Below are 20,978 nucleotides of genomic sequence, written 5' to 3'. Positions count from 1 at the left end.
TTGTCCCTCCCCCCCCACACCCAAGTAAAGGCCATTCTTCTGATTATGTCAAAGAATCTGCCTCATTGAATCCATCTATTAATGTCCAATCAGCTGGAAGAACAAACAATAATGTTGTGGTTGCTGGAGGGTGGCAGTGATGAACACTGGGATGTGTGAACGTGCTACGGTGGAGAATTTCATTTGCATCGTGGTATTTTAGTGCTCATCAGGACATGCAAGGCCTATGACTTCAGATTTTACTCGACCTGTCTGGTCTTGTCTCGAGACTTGACTTGGACTTGCGCATCTTTACTTGAGACTTGGGATTAAACACTTGAGACTTACTTACTGTAGTTTGATGGAAAACTATCAGTGCAGGAATCAATTAATCACAGGTCATGAAGGTTATATTAGCCATACATTGTATTGGGAAAAGCCATTCAATACCAGTCTTAATATACAGACTTTTACAGCTAAAGCATAACAGATATTTATTGGTAAGTAAACCCATTAGTGACAACATCTGAGAATACAGAGACTATACATTGTTGCATTCTGTTTTCTGATATACACGACTTACAAAAAGTTAGGGATGTTCTGCTGAAATTTCAGGATGAAGCAAAAATGCACTATAATGTGTATCGGTGAATTCTGTTGCTATTCGCTCCTGAAACCCTCAAAAGTTTAGAGAAGGTCAGAGAGAGTTCATCTGGGCGGCGGTTGTCCAGGAACCAGAAGATTGGTAGTGCGATACCCGCTTCCTCCATCCCAGTCACTGTCACTTCAATACCTTACCTCCAGTGCTCGCCACTGTGGTAAATGCTTTACCTGTGTAGCGCTTTTCCACCTCCAAGGCACTCAAACGCGTTGACACTATTAGCACATTTAGGTACCTACTGATCATGTACTTGGGGGTTTCACTATCTCAGCCACATTTTTATTAAGCTACCTCAGGCCAGGGCTTTGGTCAAGGTGCCGTATGCATCTAATCCATCATTATTATTATTATTAATATTAGCTTCATCTGGAAATTTCACCCAAAAAAATCTCAACATCCCCAACTTTTTGTGCGTATTGTAATCCAGGAGCATAAAACAAGCATATATACAAGTTGCCTAAAATACAACAAAAATCAAATCTAACTAAGCAAATTTATCTCTACAGATATAATCAGATGAAACAATTGTGCAGCAAATACATCAAAAATAGAATGATTTGACACCTATTTAGAGTTGTGCAATATGTAATAACAAAAGTGCTTTAAGCGACGCTCGCCGCCCACCTGCACGATAAAATGAGAGCCTTTACAGAATGCAACTTTTACAAAGATAATACCGTTGTTTATCTCTGTTATCATGCAATATTGCATATAACTAGCTCCTCTGTTTGCCATGTAACAAAGAAAGCACCCGACATGTTGCTGACCCACTGTCCAAGCATTACTTATTGCGTGCGACTGGCCCACTATGGTGCCAAATGAAGTTGCTGGTGCCATCAATGTGATAAAGAAGGTGAGAAACTATTGAATTCAAGAAAGAACGCATCGCCAAATATGAAGATGGCGTCCCCTCCCCTCATTCCTGCCATCTCTCACCGCCAACAACTCTTGTTAAAAATGTAAAAAATTCATTTGTTTTTGGAACAAATAAATAAAACTGAGGTGCAACTGTTAACATAAACAGTATGTTTATTATTATAACTATAGTTTGGAATGATACTGAGAGCTTACGTATATCCACCAATACTTTTCAATGTTTGAAATTACAATAGAAAAACATAATGTAAAAATAAAATTGTGGGCAATCATAACTGAACATTATTATTTAGGTAGAATTCTTTGTTATAGCTCTCCACTTGGATCTTATTCGATTGGACTGATGCCTCATGTTGTGGCCTGTGTGCAATTATACAAAACTCTAGCACAGAAAATGAAAACAACACTCACACTAATGCCATTGAATGGTGAGAGGAATTTAGGAACTTACAGTTTAGACAAACCTAATATTGCAAATCTAAATCCCCAACAAGCAATGTTTTTAATAAACACTGAGGGATTGTCACTCTCCAGTGTGTTACCTGTCCTTCCCATTGTGCCCCATGACTTCCTCCATAAAACACAATGTCTGCAGTGTTGAGTCCATCACAGTGAATGACGACTGAGTCTCCTGCTCATGTGACCACCGACACAAAATACTGACATGGCTTTCACAGATTGGATGTACTGAGGCCCACGTTGGTGATGCTTTATGCATGGTTGTGGGTCTCCATGTCATCTGGCAGTCTATTATGACTAACGTGGGGAACTTTAACACTGACTGGTCTTCTCTGGGAGGATGAGTTGGTCCTGCTCCTTTTCTACTGCAGCCAAGCCCGCCTCCTTCGCTCTGGTGGTCTTGTGGTCCTGGGTGCTGCTGCTTGCTGCAGAGCCCTGGTGGAGGCGCTGGCGCTCTACACTGTGCCACGTACCGTAGCCGAAGTAGATCAAGAACCCTAGGAGAAGTGAACAGAAAGATATCATGCTATTTTTATACTGCACTAGTAGTTTTTGTTCATCAAGCAGATTTTTCACTTAAATGCAACATAGTTGGTGCAGATGCAAAAGTGAAAGTTATATATATAACAATTTGGCCTAGAAACTTGCAGCGAGGTAAAAATAAGTTCATATATTGTTGCAATAACCTAACCAACTTTTGGAACCCTACATTGAAGTACGGCAGTGCAACAGTACCTAAATGGGGGGGCTAATTATGAATTAGATTATTGTCACCAACATCAATCATCATCCAGCCAGTTGAGGCAGATGGCTACCCCGCACTGATGTCTTCAGGGGAGTTTTTCCTTGCCTCTGTCGGCAACATTCTTTCTTATGAGTGGTTGAGTTGGTTGAAATACGCTGCTTAATGTATAGAAACCTAGCTGTCTTAGACTAAGTTAGGGAAAGGGACTCACCAAGTGCCATCCACACTGAGAAACGTATCCAAGTGTCTCCACTCAGCTGAACCATAAGGTAAATATTAACAAAGATGCTCAGAATCGGCAGGAAAGGCAAAAGGGGAACCTATTGGGACAACACACACACACACACAGAATAATAATATCGGTTTTGTTGTGCGCAGCCTCAGTTTGTGATGCTAGATATGCATACCATGAAGGAGACCTTCTGAGTGCTCTGAGGCTGCCTGCAGATCATGAAGACGCATCCACTGAAGATGAGGAGACATGCAGTCAGCGACGCCAGGATCCACACTTTCAGACCGCAGATGGACTCGATGTGGTAAGTGGTCAGATAGCTGATCACACACACCAGCAGCACTGAGCATTGAAGTAATACATTACGTATGTTACTTCAATGTTTTGCTCAGCAGAAAGTGGTGACATTGCATGGATCAACTTAAGTCAAGTATATACGTATGAGAAGATATCTCACCTACTACACAGATGGCCATGTTGACTACACTAGATGAATGCTCTGAGGGCGAAGCAGGCGGGTGCAGGACTGTCTGCAGAGCTGAGCTGTCTGCTTTGAGTTTGTTGAGGTGCGATTCCGATTCGGTGAGTTCAGACTCTCCCTCCACAGAGTGAAGGTAGTCCTTCTCACAGACACCTCTTCCTCGCCGCTCCAGAGCGCCATCAGGCTGGTACCTGCAGGGGAAAGTTCATAAGAGTGGTATACTTTTCAAGTCCTCGATCAATCACAGGGTGCATTTAAAGACATCCATACCCACTGAGTGGGAACTGAAGCTGCATGGAAGAGGTGCAAACCCAAAAGTGGATTAATTTGAATGTCTGTATTATTATTTATACATGCAGTTATCCCTTGCAGTCTTAGAGTAATCATACTGGTCTCTAGTAAGGTGTTCCAATTGTTCAGTCATTGGTAAAGGTCTTCTCTTTGCTGTTTTTACCCACCTGAGAATCAGCACACACATAGCAACCAGTGAGTAGGCCAGCAGCGTTCCAATGGACATCATGTCGACCAGAGCTTTGAGGTCAAACAGGAAAGCCATGATGGCTACGGCAAGCAAAGACAACACAATTAGCACGTTTATAAAATGGACTTCTTCAGAAAATTTTTCCCAAAGCAGATGACAACAAAATATACCAGGGGCTTTTCAAAGTGTATATACATATGAGAGCATATACCTTAATACCGTAATACCGTAATACGGCCGGGACCTCCCCTACCCTCTGAAAAAAGGATGTTTATGTTTTGTGGTATTTACTTCAGGATCTTTGTCATAGTGAGGCTCAACTCACACTTTGAAAAGCCCAGATTTTACACAACACATCCAAGACAATTACATACTGTACATTTGCAGGCATACAGTATTTCATGCAGTCAATTCCACACCAAAAAAGTACGGATGTCCGATAATTATCGGCCCGATATCAGCATAAAAATGTGATATCATTTGATAACGGTATTGGATTTTTTTACCCATCATGAAAAACGATATGTAAAAAAATGTGGTATACAACGTACATGTGTTCATTCCACCACAGGAGATATCAGTATTGGTATCAACTGATATTGGTATCACAAATTGAAAGGTGGACAATATCACTAACTTTGAAATTGTATTTTATTTTCATTCAAAATGTTCTCTCTCAACTTTAAGACAAGTTGATAAATGTCAATATTTTGCATTGTTGGATCAAGCAGGGAACGCATACTGTGAACATTCACACAGGAGCTGCTGTCAGACACTCTCTACACTGCTAGCCTTTCATAGTCATGAAAATAAAGGATGTACATTGAATGAGAACCTGTGTCCAAACCATTGGCCTGTACTCTACCTGCCAACAACAGCCTTAGTATCTCAACTAAAAGATTTACTAACAATCCAAAATCATCTTCTTGTTGCCAGCTACAAAAATAAATACTTTTTTCCTCACATGCTTTGAGCAAACAATCACAAAGCTGAACATGCAGCCATCACCACCGCCACCACATGACGATTCCAAGCCAAACAAAGTCCACACCACCGGCTTGTATTACAGACAAGTCCTTGTCTCGGCCTCTTACCCGCAGTGGTACCTGCTACCATGGTGGCAGCCACAGGTGACTGCCGCTTACTCACTTTGGACATAAATTTGAACAGAATACCATCTCGTGCCATGGCAAAGAGAATACGTGGCAAAGGGAACATGGCACCCAACAGGCTATGGAGAAGAGGGTTCATGGTTAAGTTGGAGGTCACTGAGGAGAGAACACACATCACCTACACAACTGTGAAAGCACAACATGAGGGGATGGTAGGGCGTCGCTATTTGTGTTTTGTCAGAAATTGTTAAAATGCGTTGTTGTTGTGATTGTGGAGCAGTGTCTTTCACAGTTGATTGGTGGATCAGATCAGCTCAGACACTCCCCGGCCCCCGGCTCTCACCTGCGACTACACCGGAGGTCACAGTGGCAATAAGGGGGGTCTTCGTTTTAGGATTGATTCGGGCTAAGGCTTTGAAAAGCACCCCATCCTCTGCCATAGCATAGATTACACGAGGCATAGGGAAAATGGAGCCCAGCAGACTGCATGAGATAGCAGAAACATGCAAGACCAACACGTGAGTCAAAACCCCCCAAAGCAAACACATGTACACACGGCAAACACAAACAGGATGGATGTGCCTTTCTTGTCTGATGGAATATTGTCTTTGCAAAAAAAAAAAATGGACAGATTCTGGGAGGACACAAAATGTCGGACCGCCATGTTATAAATAATTGGTGCTGTTCTTTTCTTCTTGTATTTAGATGGTGTGACTATTTGTGATTGAAAACTAAGCCAAACTTAACATTGTAATTGGGTCAAAATACAAAAACCACACCGTGGCCAAAATGAATCAATTAAATTTGAACATATTCAAGAATGCACATGACAACCTCAAGGCTCACGGAAGGAACTATGCAAGAGAACTTATAAAAATACACATAAACCTTCAGGAAAGAAAGGCACAACAGGCTCCAGACTTCATTTCATGCCATCAATTTCATTTGGTCACAGCTTTTTTAGTCATGAATTGTTTTATGAGCATAAAAAGCAGCCCAGAAGTTTTAATGTTGTTTTTATCATCCTTATTTCTACTGTCAACAAACCTACAAATGCTAATTGTACTTGTGACATCCTACCTTCATTTGTTATGCTATTAATGTCTAAGATTTAATTCAGCTTGTGACCATTTTCTAAAGTGATTGCATATACAGTATAGTCTGGAGACCAACCTGTCTACAACATGATTGGCTGTTCAGATTTCTAACAGCCATTGAAAAGGCAATGCAGATATCTGAAACCATTGCAGCCTGGCACCCACCATGTCCCATTTGGCAGCATCAATCAGACCAATAGAACAACAACAGCATGCATAATTATAATTAAATAGTCATAACACATTTAACTCATCTTCATGTATGTGTTGGGTACCTGGTAGACAGGGCGCAAAGTGAACCGACCGCGACCACATATTTGGCAGGGCTCCATCCCACATATTCAAAAGCCATTGGCAGAGGGCTCTTCTCATCCAGCAGGTAGTACGGCATCATAAGTGTGAGCGCGGCCGAAACGCCAAAGTATGCCAGGAAACACACGGTCAGTGACACCACTATGCCGATGGGAATGGCCCTCTGAGGGTTCTTCACCTCCTCACCTGTAGCAACAAAATATTTTTTACAGTATTTTTACAGGAAAAAATGGTGGAGTGCCAACTATTAACTAGTAGCTTGCTTTTTATGACACATTGTAGCAAGAGATATTCACCACAAAACACAATTCATCACTCTTGAATGTGAGTTCCATCCATTAAATGTGATGTCCTACCCGTTGTTGCTATGCAGTCAAACCCCACAAAAGCATAGAAGCAGGTGGCAGCTCCAGCTAAGGTCCCACTGAAACCGTACGGCATGAATCCTCCCGCTCCATAATCACTGCTCACATTGCTTGTCACTGATAAGTTCCTAAAACAACAACAATTTCATTTTGTAAAGTCAATATACTTTAACACAGCACACAACTGTAAATGGACGCAATTACCTGGCGACGATGGTGACATTTACTAGAGATTCTTCTGTTATCTTCCAGTTGCGTACGTCTCCTTTGACAAAGCCGGAGATGATGACAAAGAGTAGTACAAGCACATTGACTGAGGTGAAGACTTTATTGACCCACGCTGACTCCTTCACCCCAAATGACAAGAGGCCTACATGAGCACAAAGACGGCCAACATGAAAACTTGGAATTTGTTCTTATCCTGTCATTATTTGACGTCTTACCAGACAGCAGAAGAATCAGACACACAGCAAAGAAGTCAGGGTACTGAGCCAGACCAGGAGAGTTCATGCTGAAGTAAGTTTTACAAAATATCTCGATGTGTCCTCCGGTCATTTCATCAAACGTTCCACTCCAAGCCCGAGCGACTGAGGAGGTTCCTGTGGCAGGAAGAGATGACACGACAGGATGAGACGGCAGAACCTAGAAAACCCGTCATTTAGTAAATAACTCACCAATCACATAGGAGAGAATCAGGTTCCAACCAGTGATAAAGGCCCAAATCTCCCCTACAGTCACATAACTGTAAAGGTAAGCAGAACCAGTCTTTGGGACCCGAGCTCCAAACTCAGCATAACAAAGGCCAGCCATGACGGAGGCCAGTGCAGCAATTAAGAAGGAGATAACAATGCTGGGACCAGAGTCTCCCTTGGCCACCTCACCAGCCAGTACATAAACACCGGCACCCAGTGTGCTGCCCACTCCCAGGGCGATGAGGTCCACAGTACCCAGGCAGCGGCAGAGTTTGGAGTCCTCCAAGCTGCTGAGATCAACCAACTTTCGGCGCACCAGAGAACGGCCAAACGACAGAACTTGCTCCAACATGTTGGCGACTGCTGAAACAGGCAGGAAATGCTGAAAACATCTGTGCAGGTTAGGTTCTTTAAGGAATTTGGATTTCTGTTGCATGAATACTGTCATTTCTGGTGTGTAAGCCACACCCACTAAATTTAGACAAGAGCCAATCATGAGCTATGAAAACAATACACAACAAGTTTTTCAACCCATTGGAAATTGCAGCAGGTCATTATTCAATATAAATATAAATATAGTCTGACTCACTGAGTCCTTTTTCAAAGAACGCTAAACTCATCACACATCAACTTAACAATTTAAAGGTAGCTAGGAAATATACAATGCAAGTACAAATTATGAGTTTAAAATGAAAATTTGCATAGAATGCATATAAAGTGACATCAGTAATTGCCTAGATACCTTTTGAGTGTTAAGTTGCTGTGTGATGAGTTTAGTGTTCTTTGTAAGATGAAACCGTGAGTCAGGCTCTTACATTGAGTAATAATTGCCTGTGGCTTGACAAGCTTGTGGTGAGTTCACTGCTTATGGTTGAGGAGAGGAGAGAAAGAGCTACTGTTTCCATACTAACTCAAGCGGCACAATATTTAAACAATTACTCGTACTTCTGATGTCACAAGATTACAACTTTTCCATAAATTATTTAAAATATAATGAATATAAAATATATATTATGCAAATTGTACTCTTTCCCCAGAAAACCTCTTATCCACCATAAATCCATAATAATTAAATTTATGAGTAAGTGATAATACAGGTAAAATACACAACATGCACATACCACTTTATACGTTTAATAAGTGTGTGAGGCATATTTAGGATTGAACAATGGTGATTGAAGAGAGACGAGGAAGGTTCTGTGCTTGGCTCTAATCTAATAATTACATTAATCACTTTCATTGCAAGTATTATTGCAAATCAACAGAATCCCAGAACATCAACACCAAGCAAAGAGAAGGGTTTGTATACATTTTTATGAGCATTACTTGAAGTTTTTCAAAATGTATGAAGTACAGTACATCCTCATGAAAAACAGAAGCTCTACTGTACTTCATACTATACCATACAGATTAGGAATGCTGCCAAGGTATGTTGTGGAGCACCATTCATTGAGTGAACATCCCATTACAAATGTATTGTTTGGATCCATGGTACTGATGACAGTTGAAAGGGCTGCATTCACCAAGGGGCCATGAATGCATCAGTATGACCCAGCAAACCACCAATATGGCACGGAAGCTGCAGGGTAATTTTTTTGTTACCATACTATACAATGTACCAAAAAAAGATCTATCAAAATGTTGCCTGTTTATTAATAGTGGCTCAAATATCTTCACTTTACAATTGGTACGTTGCTTTGACTGTTTTCATCTTTGAAGTAAATTTGGATTCAATTGACTGTAAAGTAACCCTGATAACCATACAAATGTGCATTAATATGCACTAAGGAGATTTTGAATGTGACACCTCATTACCATGACAATATGTACAATATGTTCCAGTGTCCCTTCAATATAACACAGTTCATGGAAGATGAAGACTGTAAAAACACAATTTAGTAGACTGTTTTTATTCCATTTAATTTTTATTTTATAGCACTTGGTAATGTTCTTTCTAAAAAAGTTTTCAAATGTTTTAAAGTTTGATTATAAATGAGTTCCTACCTGTTAGATTGATTCCTGTGTAGATTTGAGCAGCCCAGAATTCAGATGAAACCGCAAAAAGTCACAACGTGTTTCAGCATAGATCATTTGCAAGTCGGTAAAAGTCAGACTTGAGCCGCAGCCTAAGTTTCTGGGCTCCACACTAATTCACCTCCCAGACTGTACAAACTGTGCACAGTGGATTTTTACTCCTCCCCTCTGTCCCAAGTGTTCTTTCATAGGGTCTGCCCAGCCTGGCCCCTGTACTCTGCCTCCATAGCCTGGTGAGAGATGTCCCCATTCTTTTTTTCCACGCTGTTGATTTGGAATATTGCCATATTTCAACACAAACTCCCAAGAGGGAAACATGCAACCAAAACTGAGAAAATGAAGTGTAAATACTGTCATGATGGAAATAGTGGTTATTAATGCCCACTGAGGCCAAACAGGCCTCCAGCCCAGGTGTGGATGCTTACCAAGCACTCATAAATGGTTAAGCAACTGGCATGGGCAAACAAAGTGTCAGACACTTCTATTTACCCAGTGCAGGCAGCAGGAGTGCTGCTAAAAGCATGGCAGCTGATTGGTCAATAAAGGGTAGACAAGCAACAGCAATGGGGGCGTCTACAGTACTCCTCCTTATGGGTGACAGGTATTGCTCAATGCTCTCTGAGCTGTTGGACCCACGGACATGAGTCAATATTGCGGCCGATGCTTGTACACCAGGGTCAAATCAGGAAAAAAAACTCAACTCAACTACATTAAAGCCTTTGAGAGGAGTAGAAAATTGCATTTTCCCCTTGGAAATAGCCGATAAAGCATCTCACACTAGCTTAGAACATCAGTGGGAAGGTGGCAGCTGGCCTTTAGACGCCACCTGAGCCACAGACCAGAGACCCAATGGAATGACAGAAACCATCTCTCTCTCTCTCTCTCTCTCTCTCTCTGTGTCCATCCACTCACAACACACTTGCGTCACTCCTTCTGGGACCTGCATACTGATACCAATCATTACTGAACCACGGCATGACCATTTTAAAACTCTCATGGCACACCACTGATCAACAAATGTGGGTACACACATTTAATTTGTTCTGCCTGACACAATACACCCCCCTTTTCATTTCACTGTGCGACAGGCACAATGTGGCACTAACACTAAACTTTGCACTGATGGAACTGGAATTATTACATCTGCAATCCATCTAACTTGATGATAATAAAGGGACAATTGTATTGTGGGTATTAACACCATGCCCCCCCTCATGTAGGTAGACTCTGTTACCAGGGAACAGGTTAGAAAGCAGCAACCTGCTTCACTGATTTCATTGTTGACTTGCACTAATTGTGTGAAGTCAATTGAATTCATTTGCCCTCCAATGGTTGAGTGACCTAGCTTCAAAAACGTGGATATGGTCAACAAATTGAGTGGTGTTTGCCTTGTGGATGCTGGACTCCTCGCTCCAGTTAACACCGGTGTCACCAAGAAATGTCTGTGAATGAACATTTACTGATAACGTAGTCAGCAACTCCATGACGAAGGGCTGGAAGGTGAAGCCGTCACACAATGCCTAAGCTTAAGAAAAAGTGTCTTCCATGGTTTAACTGTAACGTTCTTCCTATTAACAAGAGCGAGATATTGCTCTGAAAAGGTCCTTCATAACTAAAACTAATACTAAACTCTAAAATCTGTAGTCATAATCTTTGGTAAGTGCAAATGGAATATGACTTTTTGAATTTAGGTCAAATGTACAAAGCCTTCACATATTGCATTTTAATCTCAGCACAAAAGCTTACAGACATCACCTGTAGGCTACTTACTTCAACTTAATGCTCTTTTTATGAAGCAGAATGAAGTCTTATCTGTGCATTCGTCTTACCTAATGTTCACCCTAGCGCTCTGCTGAGTGATTTCCTGTCTGTATGTGGGTCAGTCGCATAGGTACAACCAGGGTATAAAATACGCTGACCAAAAGTAAATATTAGAATAGTAGTAGGAGCGCATGATTGAGTATGATGAGTGTATGATTGTAAAAACATGATGAGTGAATATCACTCGTCTATTTAAAGTGAGTAAATGTACGCACGATTTTGTCCTTTTTGGTCACTACCCAGCCCATGACCATACGTGAAGGTAGGAACGTAGATCAACTGGTAAATTGAAAGGTTTGCCTTTTGGTTCTGTTCCATCTTTACCATGATGGACCAGGGTCCACATCACTGTAACCACCACATTGATATTTCCCTCACTTAGGGTCAAGACCCCAACGGACTTGAACACTTCCACATCTCTGGGATGGAAATGGCACACCACCTTTTTTCAGGCGAGAACCACCGACTCAGACTTGGAGGTGCTAATTCTCATCCTATCCACTTCACGGCCGGCTGTGAACCGGTCAATGAAGCCAGCAAAACTGCAGAGCCCAACAAACCTCATTATTTTGGCTATGGCCAGATATTCTGACTGTAAAAGTTATGAATAAAATCGGTGACAAATGGCAGCCATGCTAAAGTGTAACTCTCACTGGAAATGAGTCTGACCGACTGCCGACACAAGAAAAGAGCTTTGGCACAGGGAGCGAACTACACGATTAACTTGAAATGTAAAACATGATTAGCGAGTACATTTGATGAATAATTCCAGGTCCAAAATTAGAATTTTGCATGGCCAAATTTGTAGAATGCTTCATTGCTATTACTACTACTAGGTCCAGGGTACCCTGCTTCTACGTCTAATTCGGCCAGGAGAGTCGAGTTGACAGGCAACCCTGACGAGGACAAGCGGTGTCGTAATGGGTTGATTAAAAGTAGGTCATATTTGTCCACGGTCAGCAATAAAGAAACAGACTGAATGGGGTTTTATGACATTACAACCCAACTATAATTAAATATTTGTTTTTAGATTCTCTCTTTACACTGCCAAGATATAATGATATTATGTCTTGTTTGACCATGAAGACATAACTCAATAATACCTACATGGACCTATGATGCAACAATTATCAGTCATAAAACATCTGTTCAACAAAGATTGGACCGTTAATGTCCAAGAAATGTAATCTCAGCAGACGTGAAGCATCTGCTCGACATGGTTCGATATCATTATAACCCAGCCTTGTTATATAATCAGTGGTCAATTAAACAGAGTAGAAGGAGAGCGTGTGCACAGAGGCTGCCAGGCATCAGTAAGTTAATCACTTCTGCTTAGTTTAACAAACTACTTATGTTATTTTTCTTCTTTCTACTGTCCTGCAGCAGATGGCCGATCTGCCAATTGGTCTACTTGTGTAGAATTTGAAAGAAGATGTGATGCCAATGATTTTGGAGTTGACAGGAAACATTTTTAAACTGGCCAAATAAGTGACCAATGTTTTATATTATTTATATCATATGTTATATTAATTTTAGGACCTGTGTTGATTAATGACACTGTCAGAATAAATAGATGCTGTTGATATGCAGTGTGAATATAACTGAATAGTAGTCAGTGTACAAAGCAGCTAATATAGATGTCCACTTAAATATGACTACATAAATAACAACATAAATGACTATAATTCACAGTGAAGTTGGCCAATTTGTGTCCAAAGTGTTAATATTTAGGCTTAGCACCACTGTTATGTCACACTGCCTTAATCCAGGTTGCTGTTTGATTCTATTCCTTCATTATAACGTCACAAAGATAGTGGACACGGCATGAGGATGCCCCACAGTTTCAGTTCCCTTAAAAATACAGAAATCATGATCCTTTTATTTAATTTTAGGTCAGTACTGTGTAAGATGATGAGTTAACCGATTCAACAACTAATTTTGTGGTGCAAAATTGCCCTAAATCTTATGCAAATAGGCGAGCTTTAGGACCCAGCGATGCGGTGTCCGCTTCCCTTCCATTCATCGACATAACAATGGCGGCGTTTACCTGAGTGCATCTGACTACGCGTAATGACCGGCGAGCTCAACCTTTGACGTGTGTTCCTTATACATGCTCCGTGGATATATATTGTCAGCGTGGTTATAGTTATACCTGCTGATGGAGCACATCCGACTACCAAAGGTAACCACCATCAGATTGTGGCGATCATTTCCGCATTTCACCCCCACTGACGCTAACCCACGGTGAGCTGTCACACTTAGTCCGAATGTGAGGTTTTATTATAATGAGATATAAGAGCAACGATACAGTCTCCACTTCAACACTGAGAGCCACGTAGACCGATGACGCGGTGTTACATGGTGTCATATATCAGTGCATTTCAGTGTGTAATATCATCGCAGGAGAATCCAGGCTCCAGCTGTGCCAGCGGTGATTGACAATGACGTCATAGAAGGCGGATTGTTGTGATTTATTCCTTCTTTGCCTGTTCCAGGTGCAGAAGGTCAGGCTGCTTGACAGAGTGTTCCCCAGAAGGAGCAGGGTGGGCACCCTCTACCTGACGGCCACTCACACCATCTTTGTGGAGAGTGATGCTGAAATGCGCAACGAAACATGGGTAGGCAGCATGAAGGGATGGACGCCAAACCATGTTGCATTTCAAAGCACAGATTGGTGATGCACTTGGCTTTGTCTTTTAGGTGCTTCACAGTTTGGTTTTTAGTGTGGAAAAACAATCACCCACACCATCAGGATGCCCGCTCCTGATACATTGCAAAAACTTCCAGGTTCTTCATTTTGTCATTCCACAAGAGCGAGAATGCCATGATGTGTATGTGTCCCTGCAGCGGCTCGCTCAGCCAGGTGAATTGCTTGCACTGGAAGGCATCACAAATTACTGTAAATATATATAACATCACAAAGATGAAGTATAAGTCACATCAGCCAAACCTACAGTATATAAGTCACATTTTTTTGGGGAAATTTATATTACAAAATCCAATGCAAGAAAAGACATTTCATCTTGAAAGGCGAGTTATAGTAATAAAAATAAAATGGAGAACAACAGGCCAAATAGGCCTCTGTTAACAAAACATATATAGGTGGTGTGTTAACATAACATTAACAGTTATTCAGTCAACTATAGCCTAAATAACATAACACAAGTAGTTTACTAGCAGCTTGCAATCTGCAAAATACAGGTCTGTGAAAGCGCCTTGTGTCATCATGACATAGAATTTCACAATCTTTGTTGTATGATATAAAAATGCTCCTCCTCAGACTGGCATCAGACAACTATTGTTTCTTTACAGAGAGTTATGAGGAGCTGTATTGTTTTTCCTATAAACCCAACTTGGATAAGAAAGAGAGTGGACAGGAATGGGACTTTGTGGACCTGAGAGCTGAATACAGCCGAATGGGACTCCCAAACTCCCTGTGGAAACTTTCCTCGGTCAACCGGCGCTACAAGGTCAAGGAGCTGACATCAATGACCAGGCACATGACCTTCATCCTACAGCGGACCTTGACATAACTTATGTGTGTTTATTTTTGTAGGTGAGTGACACTTACCCCGCTGAACTCTTTGTCCCTGAGTCAACCACTCCTTCGGTCATCGCAGGAAGCTCCAAGTTCAGGAGCAGAGGCAGATTTCCTACACTGTCGTACTTCTCCAAAGATAATCTTGTAAGTTGACATAGTTTTGATTTCTGTGTACATTAGATCTCTACTTGTTACAGGGGTAGCAAGGAACTCATTTGCTACAGCAAATGTTTCTTTAACCAGTGTGAGTGTATAAATGCATATACTAGTTCTTCTTGCTACTACATTTATTCTTGCATCTTTTGTTTCTTGACCACGAATGTTCACTATCCACTACGGCTGCAGACCAAATTTACTAATGTTGTGCTAAAAGGCACTGACTAAAAAGGTTTTGAGTGAAGTGCAGCACAGCATGCTGAATAAATGTGTTTAAATGCCCCTGTGGTTCAGCCAGTAATCCAATATGACGCCTGAGTCAAAGCACCAGTACTTCAGTTATTCTCATCAGCCCTAATGTTGATATTTCATTCTGTTGGTCCTTGACAGAACATCTTAGAGTGTTTTATGAGTGTTGGGTCAACTTCCCAGGGTTGAGGGTCCTCTGCCTCAAGCCCAAAACATACAAGAGTCTGAAGTTTGGTTCATTGGCCTAAAGGGAGAATCACATAATAATTGTTGGTGCAGTCCCCCTGTGGCTAACAAATGGAGATATGAGAAAATGATTAATTTTAATGTGTGTCAAGAAAAGGGCTTTGGGTATTTGTTGTTGTTTTTATTTCCCCCAAACCTCCATGTAAAGTAATAAGTGCCTTTTATAGATGAACGATTTTCTTGCCTCCTCCCAGGCTGCCATCTGCCGTAGCAGTCAACCCCTGTCAGGCTTCAGCGCTCGCTGCCTGGAGGATGAGCAGATGCTGGAGGCCATACTGAGGTCCAATCCCTGCAGCGACTTCATGTATGTGGTGGACACCAGGCCCAAGGTGAGCCCCATGAACGAAAGGACGCTAGAATAACACAAGTCATGCAATATTGTGCTGTATGTTCAGGTGCTTGTTTTTCAAGCATCGTTTTTGCAGCTGGAAGGATGTGTTCACATAAACTTGTGGAAACATCCTAAAATAGTGGGGGTGTCCCAATACAACTATTTAATTTTCAATCGGATACAGATATTGCAGCCTTTTTATGACTTATTTTGTAGTGTGTAATGTTAGAAAAGGATCGATCAAGTGGTATTACTCAAAGCAATAATAAGCAACAGCAGGTATGAGCAAAACTAACCCGTTTACTTCTTTAAGTATCTGGGATGTAGTTTTATTCACACTGTGTATAGGTGAGGTTCAAGGTGCTCAATTAAACGTTTAAACCCGACTTTATTTGCCACCGATACGGCCTGGTATCTGTTAAAGCTAATGACCTTTTTGTCTCCTGGGAGTTTCCAGTGTTGAATTTGGTCATATTAAACATGTCAAGTTCTGTGCCAGTGCAGGAAACTTGTGCATGACAAACATCTTTCTTGGACTTTAAAAATACACACTCCTACTCCTTGCTTAACAAATTAGCAATTGTTGTGATAACACAGCTGGCAGCTGGCTCGGAGATCGGAGTCTGATATCATCTGCTGTTATTAGAGGACCAATATTGGTCATTTTAGTTGGAGGCCATTATAATCCGACACTCAATTTTTGATTATACCAATCCGATATCGGTATTGGATCAGGACACCTCTATGAAACAAAGAAATCCTCTTACAATTTACCAAATATCTTTCTAGTTGAATGCAATGGCGAATCGAGCAGCGGGAAAAGGCTATGAAAACGAGGACAACTACGCTCACATTAAATTCCAGTTTGTCGCCATCGAGAACATCCATGTAATGAGGAACAGCCAACAGAAAATGCTTGAAGGTACAGAAATGATAAATTCTCAGGGACATTTATTGTTGGAACATTTCCTTGGCCATGCATCCATCACTGTGTCGGGAATATTTCATCACTTCAGTGTTTGTGGAACAAAATGTACAATATTTGGCATCATCTTTGTTTCTTTACACGACTGCAGCACAGCCCAATGTTCACCCCTTTGGCTTTCTCACATGCACTCAGCCAGACCTCACCCGGCTGCAGTCAGGCCTCAATTGAGCCCACTGGAGAATTTCTGGGTATTGTGCTGGGGTTCTCTTAAGAAGACTGAGTCCATCTGGGTTTTATTTCTGAGCTATTTTGGTTTCCTGGAGTGTACAATCTGCGACCTACCCCCCAAAGCAAGACTGAGGGCGTGAGAATGATGCGATATGTTGTCTGAAAAGTTATAGCTGCTCTCTGCTTGTTATAACTCTTGGCGTCCTGGTAGCTCAGCAGATCTTAAGATGCTGAGACAAAGCCTCTGGCCTTTTAAAGAAGGCTTCTTTGTCCTATTGCACGCTTAAATACAATTTTGAACTCCATCACCCCCACCTGGCAACATCAATGTAAATGGTTAATTTAGGTTGTAGTGATTGTCTCGAGTTATCAAAGAGAGCCTGTTCACCTGCTCACCCATCGACCCAAAACACACACAAATGTGCACAAATTGGGTGCAAATTAAAGTAAAAAGGAAAGTTAACTATTCTAATTATCTGGAAAAAAAAATCACAGATGAGGTTGAATGCCACCTGACACTTAAAAAAATGTATTTTTTAATAAAATGGATAAGGTATTTCCTGTGTTTCCTGCCACTGAGACAGCTGTGTTGCTCTTCCAGTGTGTGAGCTGCGTTCCCCCTCCATGTCTGACTTCCTGGAGGGCCTGGAGAGCTCAGGCTGGCTGAAGCACATCAAAGCTGTTTTGGATGCAAGCATCTTCATCGCCAAGGTCAGTCTGGAGGGTAATCCCTGCTGTCTGCTTCATCACTACTCTCAATATTGGCTTGTCAGTGCATCATGCATGTGTACTTACTCTTTTTTTCATTCAAGTGCCACAACTAAAAATTAGTATTCTGAAAAGAATAAAGTAGTTTTTTTTTGTAAGTGAGATCAGAGTTATATCAATGAAAAAAAGAAAAGAAAAATTATATTTTTGGAAATGCCGCCAAAATTTCCTCAAAAGCAATCCTCTAATATAAATATTTTTTTATTGTGGCCCTAATACTGTAAATACTATTAGCAGCATCAGCATTAACATTATGCCATAATATTCCTGAGCTCTGAGACCTATAACATGTTGTATGTAGTAAATAAAAGTTCAAGTTTGGCGATGTCCATATATATTCCAGTGATGTGTTTGTGTGCAGGCTGTTGCAGAGGAAGGTGTCAGCGTCCTGGTTCATTGTTCAGATGGTTGGGATCGTACTGCCCAGGTGTGCTCTGTGGCCTGTGTGTTGCTGGATCCTTACTACCGGACCATCAAAGGACTCATGGTACATATAAACTCTGTATATTTATAGGCTATCAATATGTCTGGCATATGGACTATTGTATGAATATATACGTACACGTACACAGTGTGCACCATTACTTTTACTTTGAGTGGATTTAACAATATTTACAATTAAATGTTTTTTTTTGTCTTTTAGGTTCTCATCGAGAAAGACTGGGTGTCATTTGGCCACAAGTTTTCTCACAGGTTTGACTTGAAGGCATTTGTTTTGCGGCATTGATTGCTTGGTCTAACGCTCTTCATCTCCTGTCCAGATGCAGCCATCGGGTTGGAGACCCTAAAGAGGTGTCTCCCATTATAGACCAGTTCCTGGAGTGTTTATGGCAGCTGATGGAGCAGTTTCCCTGCGCCTTTGAGTTCAATGAACGGTTCCTCATCACCATTCACAGCCACATCTACTCCTGCCAGTATGGCAACTTTATTGGAAACAACCAGCGGGAGAGAATAGAACTGGGGTGAGATGTTTTTTTCTATATGTACTCTATATATAGTCGTCCCTCGACACTTTACGTTTCAAATTTCTCAGCTTCACTTTATTACAGTGCTATTTTGTGGTTATATATGGCCTTTTTAATACATATTGAAGCACATGTTACGTATTATTTGCCTAAATTAAGCATTTTGGGGTTATTACTGCATATGCACATCAGGTTTATATTCCCCTTCCCCTTTCATTATCTGATGAATGCATTTTGATGTTCATGCAGCCTTTGTACAAGGACCCACTCTTTATGGAGTTATCTGTGGTCAAACCGTGCAGACTACACTAACCCCTTGTACAGACCAGACCACAGCCAGACACAGGGGCTCCTTCGGCCATCTACTGCCCCCTGCTGGTTTAAGTATGTAACACCCATACAGTTGAATGAAACAGTTTTCAGTTTGTGAATTCAAAGGCTCTTGCCTTCCAGATTTTGGAGGGGTTTATACAACCGGTTTGACCGCGGCATGCATCCTCGTCAGTCTGTTGAGGATTACCTGCGGGCCATTCAAGAGGAAACCCAACAGTTGGAAGAGCTGCTGGCCTCACACAAGCAGGTCGGCTAGAATTATTTCATCTGTTTAATTGCCTTTTATGTAAAAAGAAAATGCACTGAACATTTTCTCACATGATCAACAGAAAATTGCTGAACTTGAGGAGCAGGTGTGGCGTTGTACACGGAAAGCCACCACTTATGATAAAAGCCCCACAGCCTGGGTTCTTGGTCATGACCTCAGCTTAGCAAACACCCCTCAAGACTACACCTCAGGATTCCTCACCAGCAGCCCATGTCAACCTAAAGCGCCACGCAGCGGTCTGACCCTCTCGCCCCAAGACTTGAGCCAAACGTTCAACTCCAACCACTCCAACGGCAGTGACCGGGAATCTGGGATAGCGGACCTGAGCTGCCGTTCACCCTTCAGCGAGGACAGCACCAGAGATCAGGACTCCGACGATGCTGCCTAAACAAATGTAGCATGTGGCGGAAGATGTAACTGGACCACAAACAAACACTACCTACATATGCACTAAAAAACCAGTCTATTTGCTTATTTCAGCCAAAAGTCATTGTCCCGTTCCATAAATAAGTGTTGTTTGCATGTGATGTGGTGTTGAACATATATACTAGGCGAGCACTCTTTACTGAAGCTTAACACTAACACTGAAAGTGTCAGAAGGATGGGATATTTCACCCTGCCTTTGATATTTGGGGCCAAATTAAACCGATACTATGTGCAGATACAGTTTAAAATAGTGAAGTGCCTCCTGGTCCATTTTGTAGGCCCATTATCCACTCCACAAACATGATCTTGAGTGAGGAGCCAAAACACTTCAGTGTACATCCCTGCTTTCATAAATCACTTTGTAATTATACAGCAAACATTTTACTTCACAGGGAAAAAGACAAGACCTAACCTAATAAAAGTAGATGCACCGCGACAAAAGGGACTTACTTGAATCTGATTCAATCATGCCTGGTGGAAAGAAAGTTATCTTAACAAGTATTTGAAAAAGGGCCAGTAAGAACAAAATCAAACTGTGATCCAAGGCAAATCTGGTGTCAATCTTTACATGTTTCATGGTGACTGCTCAGGACCGAAGGAATTTTGCTCGATAATGTGTTTGAATAAGGCTGTAGAAAAAAAAATGTCAACTGCAGCCGCCATATTGAACAGTTTCTTCTATTCCTGATGACTGATTGTGATGGACAGCATGTGAACACAAAGCATCACTGTGTTAGGAGAAAAATCTGCCTATTACTGTACTGTATTACATTGCCAATGAACAATGCAGCATGCAAATATATTTTTGTACTGTTTTTTTTGTTTGTAACCCTGATGGCATGCATGCCATGTTTATTGTATCTAAAAAGTTTACGTCATCACTTAGGGCAGTTATTTGTTCATGTGGAATTAATATATATTATTGAATTCAGCTATGTTGATTGTATTTTGTGGGGGGGGGGGGGGGGGGTAAAACAAGGTATTACTCTCACCTGTTCCAACAGCTCCCCATTATTATGCTCACTTCCAAATGGCTCAAATTCAAGTAAAAATATACAGTCATATATAAGTTGTATATCCATATATGTAGAAATACTTTATATGGATCTGCCCCCCTACACAGATAGGTAGTTTTATTACCAACACTGATACTAGTGCAAAATAACTACACATAACCAAAAACTACTGGATG

At 41.4% G+C, this 20,978-nt stretch overlaps 2 protein-coding genes across 6 annotated transcripts; one reads left to right on the top strand and one right to left on the bottom strand.

The window, feature by feature from the left end:
• Positions 1 to 411: 411 nt before the first annotated feature.
• slc7a2 (solute carrier family 7 member 2) lies at positions 412 to 10,219 on the bottom strand. Of its 5 annotated transcripts, none has more exons than XM_078788386.1 (12): positions 9,497 to 10,219; positions 7,475 to 7,874; positions 7,244 to 7,399; positions 7,005 to 7,170; positions 6,792 to 6,928; positions 6,399 to 6,621; positions 5,009 to 5,145; positions 3,892 to 3,994; positions 3,410 to 3,624; positions 3,128 to 3,294; positions 2,932 to 3,040; positions 412 to 2,472 (listed from the first exon to the last, which is right to left on the bottom strand). In XM_078788386.1, exons 2-12 carry the CDS (start codon positions 7,842 to 7,844, stop codon positions 2,288 to 2,290), a joined length of 1,968 nt encoding a protein of 655 aa, XP_078644512.1. In that variant the 5' UTR covers positions 7,845 to 7,874; positions 9,497 to 10,219; the 3' UTR covers positions 412 to 2,287. The 5 variants fall into 5 exon arrangements, with proteins under 5 accessions (XP_078644512.1, XP_057919289.2, XP_057919287.2 ...); XM_058063306.2 differs by lacking the exon at positions 5,009 to 5,145 and adding an exon at positions 5,370 to 5,509 and having other exon boundaries at positions 413 to 2,472; positions 7,475 to 7,855; positions 9,497 to 10,208; XM_058063304.2 differs by lacking the exon at positions 5,009 to 5,145 and adding an exon at positions 5,370 to 5,509 and having other exon boundaries at positions 413 to 2,472; positions 9,497 to 10,207.
• A 3,020-nt stretch (positions 10,220 to 13,239) lies between these two features.
• Positions 13,240 to 20,726, top strand: mtmr7a (myotubularin related protein 7a). Its single transcript, XM_058063157.2, has 14 exons — positions 13,240 to 13,529; positions 13,843 to 13,965; positions 14,048 to 14,210; positions 14,660 to 14,817; positions 14,904 to 15,032; positions 15,734 to 15,868; positions 16,660 to 16,792; positions 17,628 to 17,737; positions 18,156 to 18,281; positions 18,438 to 18,487; positions 18,556 to 18,756; positions 19,009 to 19,143; positions 19,213 to 19,339; positions 19,422 to 20,726. Exons 1-14 carry the CDS (start codon positions 13,506 to 13,508, stop codon positions 19,746 to 19,748), a joined length of 1,941 nt encoding a protein of 646 aa, XP_057919140.2. The 5' UTR covers positions 13,240 to 13,505; the 3' UTR covers positions 19,749 to 20,726.
• The last annotated feature ends 252 nt before the right edge of the window (positions 20,727 to 20,978 follow it).

Source organism: Doryrhamphus excisus, linkage group LG22, assembly GCF_037039965.1.
Source record: "Doryrhamphus excisus strain RoL-2023G ecotype Guam linkage group LG22, RoL_Dexc_Guam_v1.1, whole genome shotgun sequence".
Lineage (NCBI taxonomy): Eukaryota > Metazoa > Chordata > Actinopteri > Syngnathiformes > Syngnathidae > Doryrhamphus > Doryrhamphus excisus.
Note: the sequence above shows the minus strand (reverse complement) of the source record. Positions and strands in the feature narration are given on the sequence as shown.